The 12,802-nt window shown below is 37.0% G+C and overlaps 1 protein-coding gene across 2 annotated transcripts in view; it reads left to right on the top strand.

Annotated features, from left to right (window-relative positions):
* The first annotated feature begins 1,128 nt into the window (after nucleotides 1-1,128).
* LOC103681545 (U2 snRNP associated SURP domain containing) overlaps nucleotides 1,129-12,802 on the top strand; it is a 55,528-nt gene continuing 43,854 nt past the window's right edge. The window contains exons 1-3 of one of the 2 annotated variants that reach the window (XM_008711141.2): nucleotides 1,129-1,439; nucleotides 9,940-9,984; nucleotides 11,411-11,542. In XM_008711141.2, the coding sequence (XP_008709363.2) occupies nucleotides 1,395-1,439; nucleotides 9,940-9,984; nucleotides 11,411-11,542 (222 nt within the window). In that variant the 5' untranslated portion in view covers nucleotides 1,129-1,394. The remainder of the gene's footprint in view (nucleotides 1,440-9,939; nucleotides 9,985-11,410; nucleotides 11,543-12,802) is intronic. The other variant, XM_040636710.1, reaches the window with a different exon arrangement.

The following is a 12,802-nucleotide window of genomic DNA, read 5'->3' as shown; positions in this document are numbered from 1 at the left end:
GATTTTTATTTGTCTCTGTGGACCCCTCAACACTTTGGACAGGATTTTATACACAAAATGGGCTCAAAATATTTTGAATAAATGAATTAGGGAGAGAAAGTGATGAATCCTTCTTCCCCTCCTGCAGCCCTGAGGGCACTCTTTTAAAATCTGAAGTCTGATTGACATCACAGCCCTGCTGAAGGCCACTTTTCATCTCAGACTAGAATTCTAACTCCTAAGCACCCTGCTCACTTCAGGGCCCTAGGTGAACTTGCTCCCACCCATCTCTCCAGCCATGACCCTCTCTATACCTCTTCTAATAAAACTTGACTGCTTATGGTGACTCTACAATAAGCTGTACTGATTCATGTCACCAGGGTTTTATTTCAACTACTCCACCTGGAATGCCCTTTCCATTTCCCTTGCCTGGCTCAGTTCAGGCATGATCGTCTCAAGCAAGTCTTCCCCCCCCACCCTTTTTGTTTTTAAAGTAGGCTTCATGCCCAATGTGGAGCCCAACTCCGGGCTTGAACTCACAACCGTGAGATCAAGACCTATGCTGAGATCAAAAGTCAGATGCGCTTAACCCAGAGTTATCTAGGCACCCCAAGTTTTCCTTCTTTGAATACAGATCCTATTAAGAACTTTAAAAAGGTACTATGTACAGAAAAGTTTATGGTGCTCCCCTCCGTTTATGTGATTAAAAATGAAAACACTAAACCACGAAACGTAATTTTAAATGGCACACATCTTACATGTATACTACATTTAGGATACTGTCTATGATTTTCTCTCATTCTCCCTCTCTGCATGTACCCATTTTGTAGATAACCTAAGAGTCTATCGGATGACGCCACTGCCGGATTCTCAGGTTGGGTCAAACGCTCCTTTTTTCCACTCCGCCGGCACCGTTCTATCTGAAAGTAACTTGAGCAAATTGCAAGTTTGTCTTTCGCACTATGGTGTAAGCTCCGGGGCTGGCGCAAACAGCGTCTTTGGCCATGGAGCGGGGGACCCCCCAGTCAGCTCCCAGGCGGACAGGTCTGTATCTTCAAGGAGCCGTTCCTTCCTCACCCAGGAAATTCAACGGGCTCGCACCTATCAAGGGCGGGCGCTGAGAAAAAAGTGAAATATCAGCCGGCCCTGAAAGTCAGGACAAGAAGATTCTCCAAATTTCCGAACCCACATGTACGAAGAGCAACCGAAACACCCACGAAAGCCAGCAGAGTGGTCTGGACCGGGGAAATTACTGCCACCGGAAGTCATGTGACACAGCTCTGCCCGAATTCCCTATCTCGGCAGTCGACTATTCGGTCTTGCAGGCTCCTCTGGCGGGCTCCGCTGAGATCCACTCTTTCGGCGCTCGACTCGCCCGTGCTGCTGCGGCCGCCGAAGGAGGGGCAAAGCTCAAGATGGCGGACAAAACGCCAGGCGGATCTCAGAAGGCCAGTTCGAAGGTAATTTCTTAGAGGACTTCATAAGTCAGTGAGTTTATCACTGCCATCTGGGGGCCTATCGACGCTTCTGGCCAGCGGGAGGAGGTTGGGGTGGGATTCCATGTTCTGGTCACGACCGTAGGCCCGGGCCCCGACGCACTGTGGTGCGCAGGTTGAGAGGCCTGGTATCTCCCCTTAGTCCCAGCCTGGATTCGGCTCGAGACTGGCGGGCCCAGGGTGGGTGGCGTGAGTAGTTCGGCCTGCGTTTGGCATTGGAGTGAAGTCAGCGATTTAGATTGAGGTTTGAAGCCTGAAAACGCGCCCCTGTATTCCTGTGTGTTGATCTCTAAGGCCGCCGGACAGCACCTGGGAGAGGCGGGAATCGCTTCCCGGTGCTTAAGTGTTTGCCTCTCTTTTCTCGGTTCTTTGGTTTTAGATCTCACACGCATCCGGTGTCCCTCAGATTCTCTCTTGCCCTCCCGGGAATAAATAACATCTAGGGCTGCAAGTTGTGAGGGGAGGACCAATGGTGGAGGGACGCGGGGTGGGAAGTGCAGAGGCGGGAGTAGCTCTCCTTTGCAGAGCTGCATCGCCAAGGTTAATGCTACGCTCCACACGTGGTCTTATCTCACTTAAGAGGAAGTATAAAATGAGCACCTTTTTTTTGAGGGTTCGTTTTCAAGGACTCGGGGTCTCCTGCATCTCCATGTTGTGTGTTCCATCGAAGGGAGAATTTCCAAAGACTTGGAAGCCACTCAGGATTGTTAAATTGATTTTGAGTTAACAGGGAACCGTGTGCATGTATTGTGAAACCATTGAGCTGTAGAAGTAGTTTAACAGTAGTTAGGTGGTGGTTAGCATCAGGTCTTAGTTGCCATCTTGGGCCGGTCATGTAATCGTTTTTTACTTTGAGTTTCTCATCTCGAACACGATATTAAAAGTAATAGGTACTGCCCAAAGTAGTTACTAAGCTTTTTGAAGTTGTGTAACACTTAAAGGTTCTAGGAACTGTTATATCTGGCAGAGCGTGTAGGATTATAAATCAGTTATTAGGAAGTGAAGTTTACGGTGGAAGGGGCGAGTCCTGCGTTTAGTTTGTTCTGAGAAACAACCCATTTTATACTTGCTTTATCAGTGTCTAATAAATCATAGTCTTTATGACATTTTGTGAATGATGTTCATAATTAGTTTGTAATTAGTAATGTCTTTACCCCTCATCCTTTAATTTTGTAGAAATTATAGTAGAGGGCCAGTTTTGGCTGTTTTACACCCTACTTTACTCCTTGTCAGTTTCTTCCCTCCCCGTATGTTTCCTGTCGGTGTGGAGCGGAATAGTTGGGTACATCACTCGGGCCACTTCCTCAACAGATGGACAAAAACAGCCCTGCTTGCTACTGTTAGGGAACTATTGCTAAAGCCACTACACCCGTAATAATTCGCACATAAGCTTCACAATTTTAGTTTCTTTCAAAATAATATTTTAAGTATCTCCTACTTGACGCCTTGGATACATTGAAAACATTCTAATGTATATGTTAAGGCTTCCTTCTAAAATAGTATTTCTCATGGTTGTGAGTATGTGGCTGTTCCTATAAGTAAATTGTTGGATCTTCCAGTAATCTTTTCAATTTATATATTGCTTTAGATTATCATCATTTCATGCTATTAAGAGATTCCTTAGGAATGCCTGTAAAAGGAATCAGTTTCCCAGGATTCAAATGATATTGATGTAATTTTCTTCATTAATATGGAGGGCTGCATGATGCAGTTAAAGATTATGGATTTTGATAACAAGCAAAAGACATTTGGATTCAAATTCTGAATTGGAAATTGAATATATTTGTGATAATAAGGCAAATTGCTTAAACTCTCTGGCCTCAGTTTTCTCATTTGTAATATGGATGTAATCTCTTTTTTACAGGGTTGATGTAAGGACTAAATGAATTAATGTCTATAAAGTACATAATAAATCTTAGTTCCTTTTACCCTCTCCTTTCTGTTCTTAGAGGAATTATAAAGTACTTACTTTCCAAAATGTTGGATAAATTCTAACCCTAAGGTTTAGACTCTTAAGTTGTCAGCTATTGTATAATGACTGCCCACATTGCTGCTTTCTATTTCTCACACAAGTCCAGAATTTATTGGAGAGAGTATCACATATTTTTGGCTAATACTACAGTATTTTGAATTTCTAGCCTTTGATCTCTGGTTTGATTTTCTTTCTTCTGGGAGATCAGATGAGTGACGCATTCTACAATACAGATGGAATGAACAGATTCTTTTGTTTCATGCTCATTCTTAGGTAGTTAAATTCCCATTGATATAGGTTGGGATGCTTGTTAGTCATATTTCTACACATTGAGGAAAATGTAATTTAAAAATGTACAAGGGAATGTAATGTACAGCATGGTAGCTCTAGTTAATAATACTGTATTGTGTATTTGAAAGTTGCTAAGAGAGTTGATCTTGAAAGCTCTCATCACAGGAAAAAAAATTTCTGCATGGTGAAATATGTTAACTAGGCTTACTGTGGTGATCATTTCGCAATACATACAGATACTAAATCATGTATATCTGAAACGAATATAATTTTGTGTGTCAATTGTACTTCAATAAAAATAAATTAGAAATAAAATGTTCAACATTCAGGATTTCTTCACTGACAATGGCAAAATTATTTGATGTGTCTTAATTGTAATTATTTTCTATGCATTTATTTGTTTATTACCAAATGAAAATATTGCTTTAGAATGGGAGAGGGCTGTTGGTACTGTGTTGTAGCTTTGATTTTGGGAAGAGAGATAATAACTGTTCCCTTAGAAATTTGTTAAACATATTTCCTTAGAATTTAATTTTATAAAGAGTAGTTTATTTTGATTTTAAGAATTTTGTTTGCTGGCACAGCAAAATGAGGATGTAAAGAGAATGCAGTATTTTCTTTCCTTCTATATTTCCTGTGTGGGTTATACTGCTAATATAATGGAATTATGTGCCCTGTTATTTCCCTCTGTGACAGTGTTTCTTTTTTGCCATATTGTCAAAAATTGGGTTAGGTAAATGAACAGGTAGAGGATGTTGCTGGGCTTCCTTGGACATTTAGTGCTGAATTGGTTAGGGAACTGCTTTGATTGCTGATTAACAAAGTATTTCACTCCTAAGAAATAAGTAAAATGAGGTTTGATTCAAGGCTTGTGATCCTTAGGTATTTATTACTGCTTGTGTACATTCTTTTGATGGTACCTGAAGATACCTAAGATTTAACTATGGTAAAATACTGTAAACAAAACACAAATCTTGAAAATTAGGTTCTTCATGGTTTGCTAGTTTTAGAGTGAAAGTTTGTTATGGTATGATTGTAACTTTATCTTAAAATATAAGGTGTATAGTTTTATGGGTGGAAGGTTGTCCTTTTTGGATGGAGAGTGAAGTTATGAACTTCTGTTTTCTTGATCGGTACTCTTTTAGCAACTTGAGTATTTGCAGCACTGGTGCTTGAATATGACTATTGATATGGTTTTTAAAAATTCCCATTTTGCTAGATTGATTGTTTTCTGAAAGTCTAGTTTTTATTTTCTTTTGATTTTTATTCCTGAAGCTTTTTTCTTCCTGGAAAGTAAACCTATGGAATATTCTCATTTGCCTTAGTGGCATATGAAAGAGGGGTTCATTTGGTGTGCAAGTTGAAGACTGCTGCCTCTCTACCACTTTTTCACAAAGATCATCATTTTTTAAAAATAAAAATAAAAACTTGGGTACAGGATATTAAACTTGAAAACATTAATGTTATAAATAACTTGCCTCTTATACAATTTTTAAGTAGTTTTAATATTTTATTGCAGACCAGCCACGTGTTAGATATTGTGCTGAAATAACTTTTCAAAAGGCAGGATGCCATTGCCAGTAGCACTCAAGGCTGTTTGGTACTGTTAGCTGTCTGTCTTCAGGAGTTAGATTTTTTTCACTAGGCTTTCCTCAGTTTAGATTAACTACAGGATATTCAAAATGTACTTAGAATTCTTCATGTATTAGTAGTGTTTTGACTATAACTTTAAAGATCATTTCAGGTTTTTTATTTAACTTTATCTTACATAGTACGTGTCTTAGTGATCTATAAAGTTTTTTTGAGAGGTAGCGCTTGGTTTGCCTTGGAGAGTGGTATTAAGGTAGGTAGCTGCTGGGGCGCCTGGGTGGCACAGCGGTTAAGCGTCTGCCTTCGGCTTAGGGCGTGATCCTGGCGTTATGGGATCGAGCCCCACATCAGGCTCCTTCGCTATGAGCCTGCTTCTTCCTCTCCCACTCCCCCTGCTTGTGTTCCCTCTCTCGCTGGCTGTCTCTATCTCTGTCGAATAAATAAATAAATTCTTTAAAAAAAAAAAAAAGGTAGGTAGCTGCTACTTGTGAGTAAGTGGACAACAAAGTATGTTGGCAGCGGAGTGTAACTTAATTTTGTTGGATAAATATTTGTTCAATAGATTAAGTCAACAAGTATATTGAGGCTTCCCGTCACTTCACAGATCTTGTGCTTGACTTTGAGGAAGAAAACATTAAATGAGGCTATACAAACTGGGGAGTGTGCTGTCTAGTGGAAAAAAAGTCAACTAATAATAGTGCAAAGTAGAAGTATCTAAAAGTTCAGAGAGAAGTGACAGCTGGTTAAATGGAGAGTGGGAAGAAGGCTTCAAGAATAGAGGAATTTGAGTTCTGAACAATGAGCAGAGGTTTGAAGGGTAGAGATAGGGATATAAAAAGAGATGGGTGAAGTAAAGGAAAAGTCAATCTGGGAATGGATTGGTAAGTGATCTCTTTTAGTCAGTTCATAGAGCGCTTGTGTAGGGAATAAAAGTTGCTGAGATGGAAGATAAGTTTGAGATAAATTGTGGAGATTTTGAATGCTACGGAGTAAAATTAGAGAGCCTTGGGAAATTTAAGGCAGGAAAATCCTTTAGGATAGAATTCTTGGGGCATACTTTAGGAAGAATTTGGGAGTGAGGAGGACCAGTTGGAAGATTATTGCAGTGCTCCTGATAAATACTGAGGATTGTTGCAGAAATCTCACCTCAGATCTTCTCTGGGAAGCTTTGTTAACTTCTTCCCCACTCCCATTAAGATCTGCCTGCCCCCTCTGCTCTAGTGGCCGTTTTACTTGACTCTTTTATTAGCTCTTAAGGCAGGAGGTATGTCTTATTTTACTTTATATCTCTAATGTAAAGCACAGTACCAGTAAATGGTTGAATTAAGGGAAGATCTGGACCACAATTGTGTCTTTAGAAAGGAAGAGAAGAGTCCCTATAGAAGAGTTATATTAGAGGCGGGATGAACAGAATTTGACTCGTGATTATGAGAGGATAAAGGAGTCCAGGATGATCCTGTTATAATGCTGTTGCTGGCTAACATTTATTGAGCAGTTATTACGTGCTAGGCATTGTTCTAAGCGCTTTACCTGTTTTTGTCCTTCACAATACTATGAGGCAGGGTGCTATTCAGCATTACAGATAAAGGAACTAGGGCCAAGGTTATGAAACTGGCAAGTGCTAAAACCAGGAAGTCTGATTCCAGAATCTGTGCTCTTAAAAACATTTTACTACTTCCATATTATGAGTGATTGAGAGATACAATCCATTGTCAGAAATAAGGTCAATAGGAGAAACTAGTTTGGAAGGAATTTTAAATATATTGAGTTTAAGGAGCTGGCAGACATTCAGGTGAAGATGTTCAGGAGGTAGTTTGAGAACAGATGGGAACCCAGGAGCGGAACTAAGGTTGAAAATAAAGAATTAGAAGTCATCTCAGTACAGAAGAGATTGTTAAACTTGTGGAGATGTAAGTTGATGCTTTAGAGGACAAGAATAGAGGAAGACATTTTAGGAGTCAGTAATGGGAAAAAGCTGATGATGCAGAATGGTAGTGATGGAGGAATGAATGTTCCTGTGACGAGGTTGCTAATTTGAAAAAAGTTTTTATTCTCAGCCACCAACATATAGGGCCATATAGTATAGTGTAGTTGGCTTCACCTTTATCTCTTTAGCAATCATAAGAGTTATCCTTTTTTCTTTTGGATTTTCTTGCCATCCTTCACCACATCTATACTATCTGCTTTCTCTATTCTGAGATAAATTTGTCTTGTGTCTGCTTCTTTATTGTCTTAACCTTCTCTTAATTCTGCCCATTCATTTCTTGCTTTTGGGTCTTTTCATATGGGTGAAGAATTGTGCTCTACAGAAGATCTGTAAGCATCATTAATTTGTCGTTCCTCAGTTAAAAAAAAACAACATAAAAACCAAACCCAAGACATATATAATATAGTCAGGTCTAGGTTAAGAAGAGGGAGAGGCAGAGGTTCAGCTTCGGAAGTAGCATTAATATTAACTGTTTACTTGGACCACTAGCTTTAGATGTTGGTTATTTAAAAAATCTTATTAACTACTATTTGCATCTCTCTAACTCTTAAGCTTAAAGAAGTTCCATTCTGAACGGTGTGTAGTTATAGCTGCAAATCGGTGGAAAATGTCTGGTTTGCAGTAAATGTGTCCAGTGCCATCTTAGGTTAATTGAAATCAGCTGATGCATCTTCGTAAGCTATGCTGTTATTTTTAAATCCTAGAAATGATGATTTGGATGTTGTGGCATAGGAGATTAAAGAAAGAAAGGCTAGCACTGTTCTAGCTGCTCTTGCATGATTATTCTTCTGGGTGGACTTTAGAATTATTTTTGACAACCCCTATGCCCCCTTGCAAAGATTTTCCTTTGGGGTATCGAGCTGTTGAATGAAATTGCATTAAACTTGTAGATAAATATGGGTATAATTGACATTGTCTTCATGGGTTTTCCCATCCAGGAATATGATGAGTCTTTTCAGAAGGTGACTTGAATAACTGAATCCTTCTGTAAAGTTTGTGTTTTCTTCCCCCGGGTTGTGTACATTTCTTTTGTTGGTTTCTAGATGTTTTACACTTCTTGTGACTATTGTAATTAGGATATCATTTTTGTTACCTAGCAGGTTAATACTATTATATTGGCAAGCAGTTGATTTTTTCCCCCCAATCTGTTCAGCGTCTTGACTGAATTTTTCTTTTCTAAGACTAGTTACTGTCTTGGATTTTCTAGTTTCTAAGTGTGTGCAAATGGGCACATTACAAACTGTGTCTGAGTGTGTTTCAGAGAATTAAATTTAAATATTAAAAAATTTCTTTTTCCATACCATCTTGCCTTTTTAGAAAGGTTAGATGGGAGAAGAAAGTGAATGAGGAAGGACACAATAAAAGTTAGAGATAGAAAAGATGGATAGAAAGAATAGTGATGGAAAGTAGCTAGCTCAGTGCTTGGTGGTCTTGAGCTTATTTTGCTTAGGACCCGGCACAATGGAGTTCAGAGGAACAGACTGATTCAGTGCGAAAATCGGACCAGCAGTTCTTAGCCTTAAGTTTAGAGAAGGTAAGTAAAGCAATACTGTGTAGACTTAATGAGTTTTACTGTGTTTGCTCTTTTGTATATCTTAAAAATCTTTAGTTTTCTCTTAAAAATTAATACAACGTCTTGTGCATTTTATTTGAAATCTAGAACTTGGAGCTAGGGTCTAGTATTTGTGGTGTTAAAATTCTTGGTTTCACTTTTAACATTTGACTATACATAAAAGTAAGTAAAATCTCGCTACCCAATACCTTGCAAAATAAAAACAACTCAATGACAGAGTTTAATTCTGGGACTCCAAGTAAAAATTTCAGACAGATACCACATGTTATTTAGTTAATAGTCTTGCAGCTTGGCTGCTTTGCTGCATAGTGAAAAAACAAAATATTGTATGCCATATGTAACTTGATCTGTAGATCAATTAAGAAAAAATAGAATGAAATTTTAACAGTTGACATTGTTGGAAAGTGCCATTATTTGATGACTGAACTTTTTCTGTGCAAGTCAGCAGTAGTGATGTGCTGAAATAGAAGCAGCCTCCTTTAAAACAAGTTGTAAATGGTGGCCAGCAGTGGATTTGATGAAAGTGTTTTCTTTTTCTTGAACTATTTCTCCAGTAGCATTTGTACCTTTTATATTAAGGGTTTATGTGTGGAGTTTCTTGTTACTAGAATCTGCTGCTTATGTGACTGGGTAGTTGGAGGAAGGAGGGCAAGTTTCTTTGCTGTATAGCAAGAAGTTGCTGCTCTGTCAGTGTTGTGGCAGTAAACAGTGTATCTTATGACTTGGGAAGAGCTTTTGCATTAAAATTCTATTGTAAGAATAGTGGTTATGTTTCTAGTGTACAGTTTAAAAAGTTTATGTCTCAAATATATCCCACTCATTTGTATCATATTTTGGCACATATGCATTCTGCATTTTAAAGAATTGACTTGCACATTTATTTTGGATCACAGTCTTTTTGTAAAAGTTCTAGATTTCCTTTGGTTTTATTAGCTGAGGAGAAATTGCTACAAGTTTGGGAAGATTAAGTCTGTATAACTTGAGACATACTTGTTTTGTTAGCATAATACATTTTCAGATCATTTAAATACTGACTTTTTATTAATTGCAGACCAGATCATCAGATGTTCATTCATCTGGATCTTCAGATGCACATGTGAGTATAAAAGGCAATCTTTGTCTTTTTTCTTTCTTCTTCTTCTTTTTTTAAAGCATTTATTTATTTAAATAATCTCTACACCCAATGTGGGGCTCCAACTCCTATCCCCCCAGATCAAGAGGTGCACACTCCACAGACTGAGCTAGCCAGGCACCGCTTGTCTTTTTTCTTTAATATTTTTATTATATTGTATGTGTTTATTTTCTTTCATGTTTTTAGCTAGGTGCCCTCTTTTTTTTGTGTTCTATTTGTGTAAGTTGGCCCCCTCAGACCATATTAGAAGCCAAGTATGTATGTATCTTTATTTTTTATTGTGCTTATAAAGTTCTGTACATATACAGATGTGTATACTTGTACACTGACTGTAATTTGAGTTATACACACTTGTTCTTTTTTCACTGCACGAAATACCTTTTGGAAATCTCTGCAAGTCAACAGTTAGAGCTCTAATACAGTCTTTCTGTTGGTATTGTAATATTCCATAGGAGAAATTACACATGATTTTTTAAAGCTATTTCTCTGTTGATGGGCATATACTTGTTGTTTAGAACTTTTTGATATTTTGAATAATTCTTCAATAAACATTCCTTTACATGTCATTCATTATAGCAGTGCTCAAAGAATGGTTTTCAGACCCTTGCGGATTACTGAGAATTTTTCATGGGTTTTGTGAATTCATCTATTTTATAATAATACAAAGACATTTGCCTTTTTCATCGTTTTGACCCTTGCATTAATGGTGCAAAGGCAATTGATGGGTAAACTGTTGACATCTAACATGAATCAAGCCAGTGTTGTCAAAATGTATTAGTAGTCATTGTATTCTTCCCCACCTGGCACAGTAAAAGTAAAAATATGCTAGGTTCACTTAAGAATCTTCTTGATGAAGCAAACATTTATTGCTTCTTGATGAAACAGAAAATTATTAATATTAAATTTTGTCCTTGTGTATGGGTCTTTTTAATGTTTTGTGTGATGAAATGGGAAGTACACATAAGGCACTACCTCTTCTCAAAGTATGTTTGTCTTGAGGAAAGGTACTTGTCTGATTAAGTTGAGAAATGAAAACTGACTCCTTTTTTGATGGAATACTGTTTTTACCTGAAGGAACAACTGGCAAACTGTGGTTAATCAGACTTGGATGTTTGGCAGATATTCTCTTAAAAATAAAGGAAACAGACCTATTACTTCAAAGAAAACAATTATTTGTTACTGATATAAAATTTGAGCTTTCAGGTACAAGTTAGAATTATTGAAAACTTTACCTGTACTGAAGGACTTTTCTGTTGAAATCATTGGTGATATTAAGGGATGAGAATTTTGATAGTATATAGTGAAATTTGTCACTAGTTGGACATTTGGGTTGTTTGTAGTTTTAGTACTACATATGTGATTTTAAAAACTTGTTTTACTTTTCCTGAAGATGGATGCATCTGGACCCTCAGATAGTGACATGCCAAGTCGGACACGACCTAAGAGCCCAAGAAAACATAATTATAGGAATGAGAGTGCCCGTGAAAGCCTTTGTGATTCTCCTCATCAGAATCTCTCAAGAGTAAGTGTTGATAAAGATAAGAAATTTTAATCTGTCCTTGATCAGTTTTGGTGGTTGAATATTTTGGTTTTGTACTTACTCTTTCATCATGTACTATTTGAAAATAGCATTGTTTTTTATATTTGGGTTAATGATAAACTCAGGTTCATGTAAGGAAATTTTTTAAAGTTTGTATGTGAGATAGGATTCATTTAAAATTTGAAATTTTATTTATAAAACCAAGGAGTGTTTTGAATATAAAATGGTTAATGGTCGGATTTATTGTTCTTCCCTTATACCAAACATTTACTGAACTAAGTACCATATGCCAGTCACTGGAAATAAATAGATGGGTAAAACACAGTTCGTGCTCTTAGAGAGCTTATAGCCTCACCATGGGAAGTACTATTTACTCTAATTAGTGTAGTGCCTGGGACAGTATGAGAACCCAGAGAAGAAGCTACTTTACGATGTGTATCTGCAAAGATGTGTATCTGCAAAGCGTTCTCATGCTCTTTTAGACTTTTTTCTATTTCATACAATTTTGTATCTCATACAAAATACATACAAAATACATACAAAATTGTATTTCATACAATTGTGATTAAATTTGGGGAATTAATAAATCAATAAAAATTAAATTTGGAAATATAATAAAGACAGCAGCCAATATTAACATTGATAACACTATTTTTATTGTTTAATATTCTAAGCATAAATATATTTTTACTTTGCTGAGATCCATATTACAGGAATATATTTTAAAATACTCTTTTCAGTTCTGATTTTTTTAATTGTAGCAAAAATTCTGTGAAACTTTTAATGGATGATTATATTTCTTTGTGTAAACATTCCATAATTTCCGTAATCATTTTTCTTTTTGGTGTGTAAGTTTAGCTCTTAGGATATAAATAAAATTTGAGCCCTTTTGATTTTGTTTTGTAAAATTATGTTTTTCATTGAATTTATATGTAATTTTACCATTTGTTTAAACTTCTAAAATTAAACCCAAAGATAGCTGAATGATGACCAGACATTTTTCTTTCTACTTTGGGAAAAAAATTTACTTTGAATCTATTCCTGAAACCTCATTTTGACTTTTGGATTATAAACTTTTATTTTTTCAAAGTGATTTTAATGTAACTTTAAAATAATTTGTAGCAGTGTTACTCTTCTATTCTGCTTCTCTCAGGGGGCAAGCCTATTTATAACCAGGGGATTGATAAAGTCTGATTTGTAATTGGTTAACTTCTCACTTTGGTAGGCAAGAGCAAAACCTTC

The sequence above is a fragment of the Ursus maritimus genome, unplaced genomic scaffold, assembly GCF_017311325.1.
Source record: "Ursus maritimus isolate PB19 unplaced genomic scaffold, ASM1731132v1 scaffold_20, whole genome shotgun sequence".
NCBI classification, from domain to species: domain Eukaryota; kingdom Metazoa; phylum Chordata; class Mammalia; order Carnivora; family Ursidae; genus Ursus; species Ursus maritimus.
The sequence above is the reverse complement of the archived record's forward strand: the minus strand, read 5'-3'. Positions and strand labels throughout refer to the sequence as shown.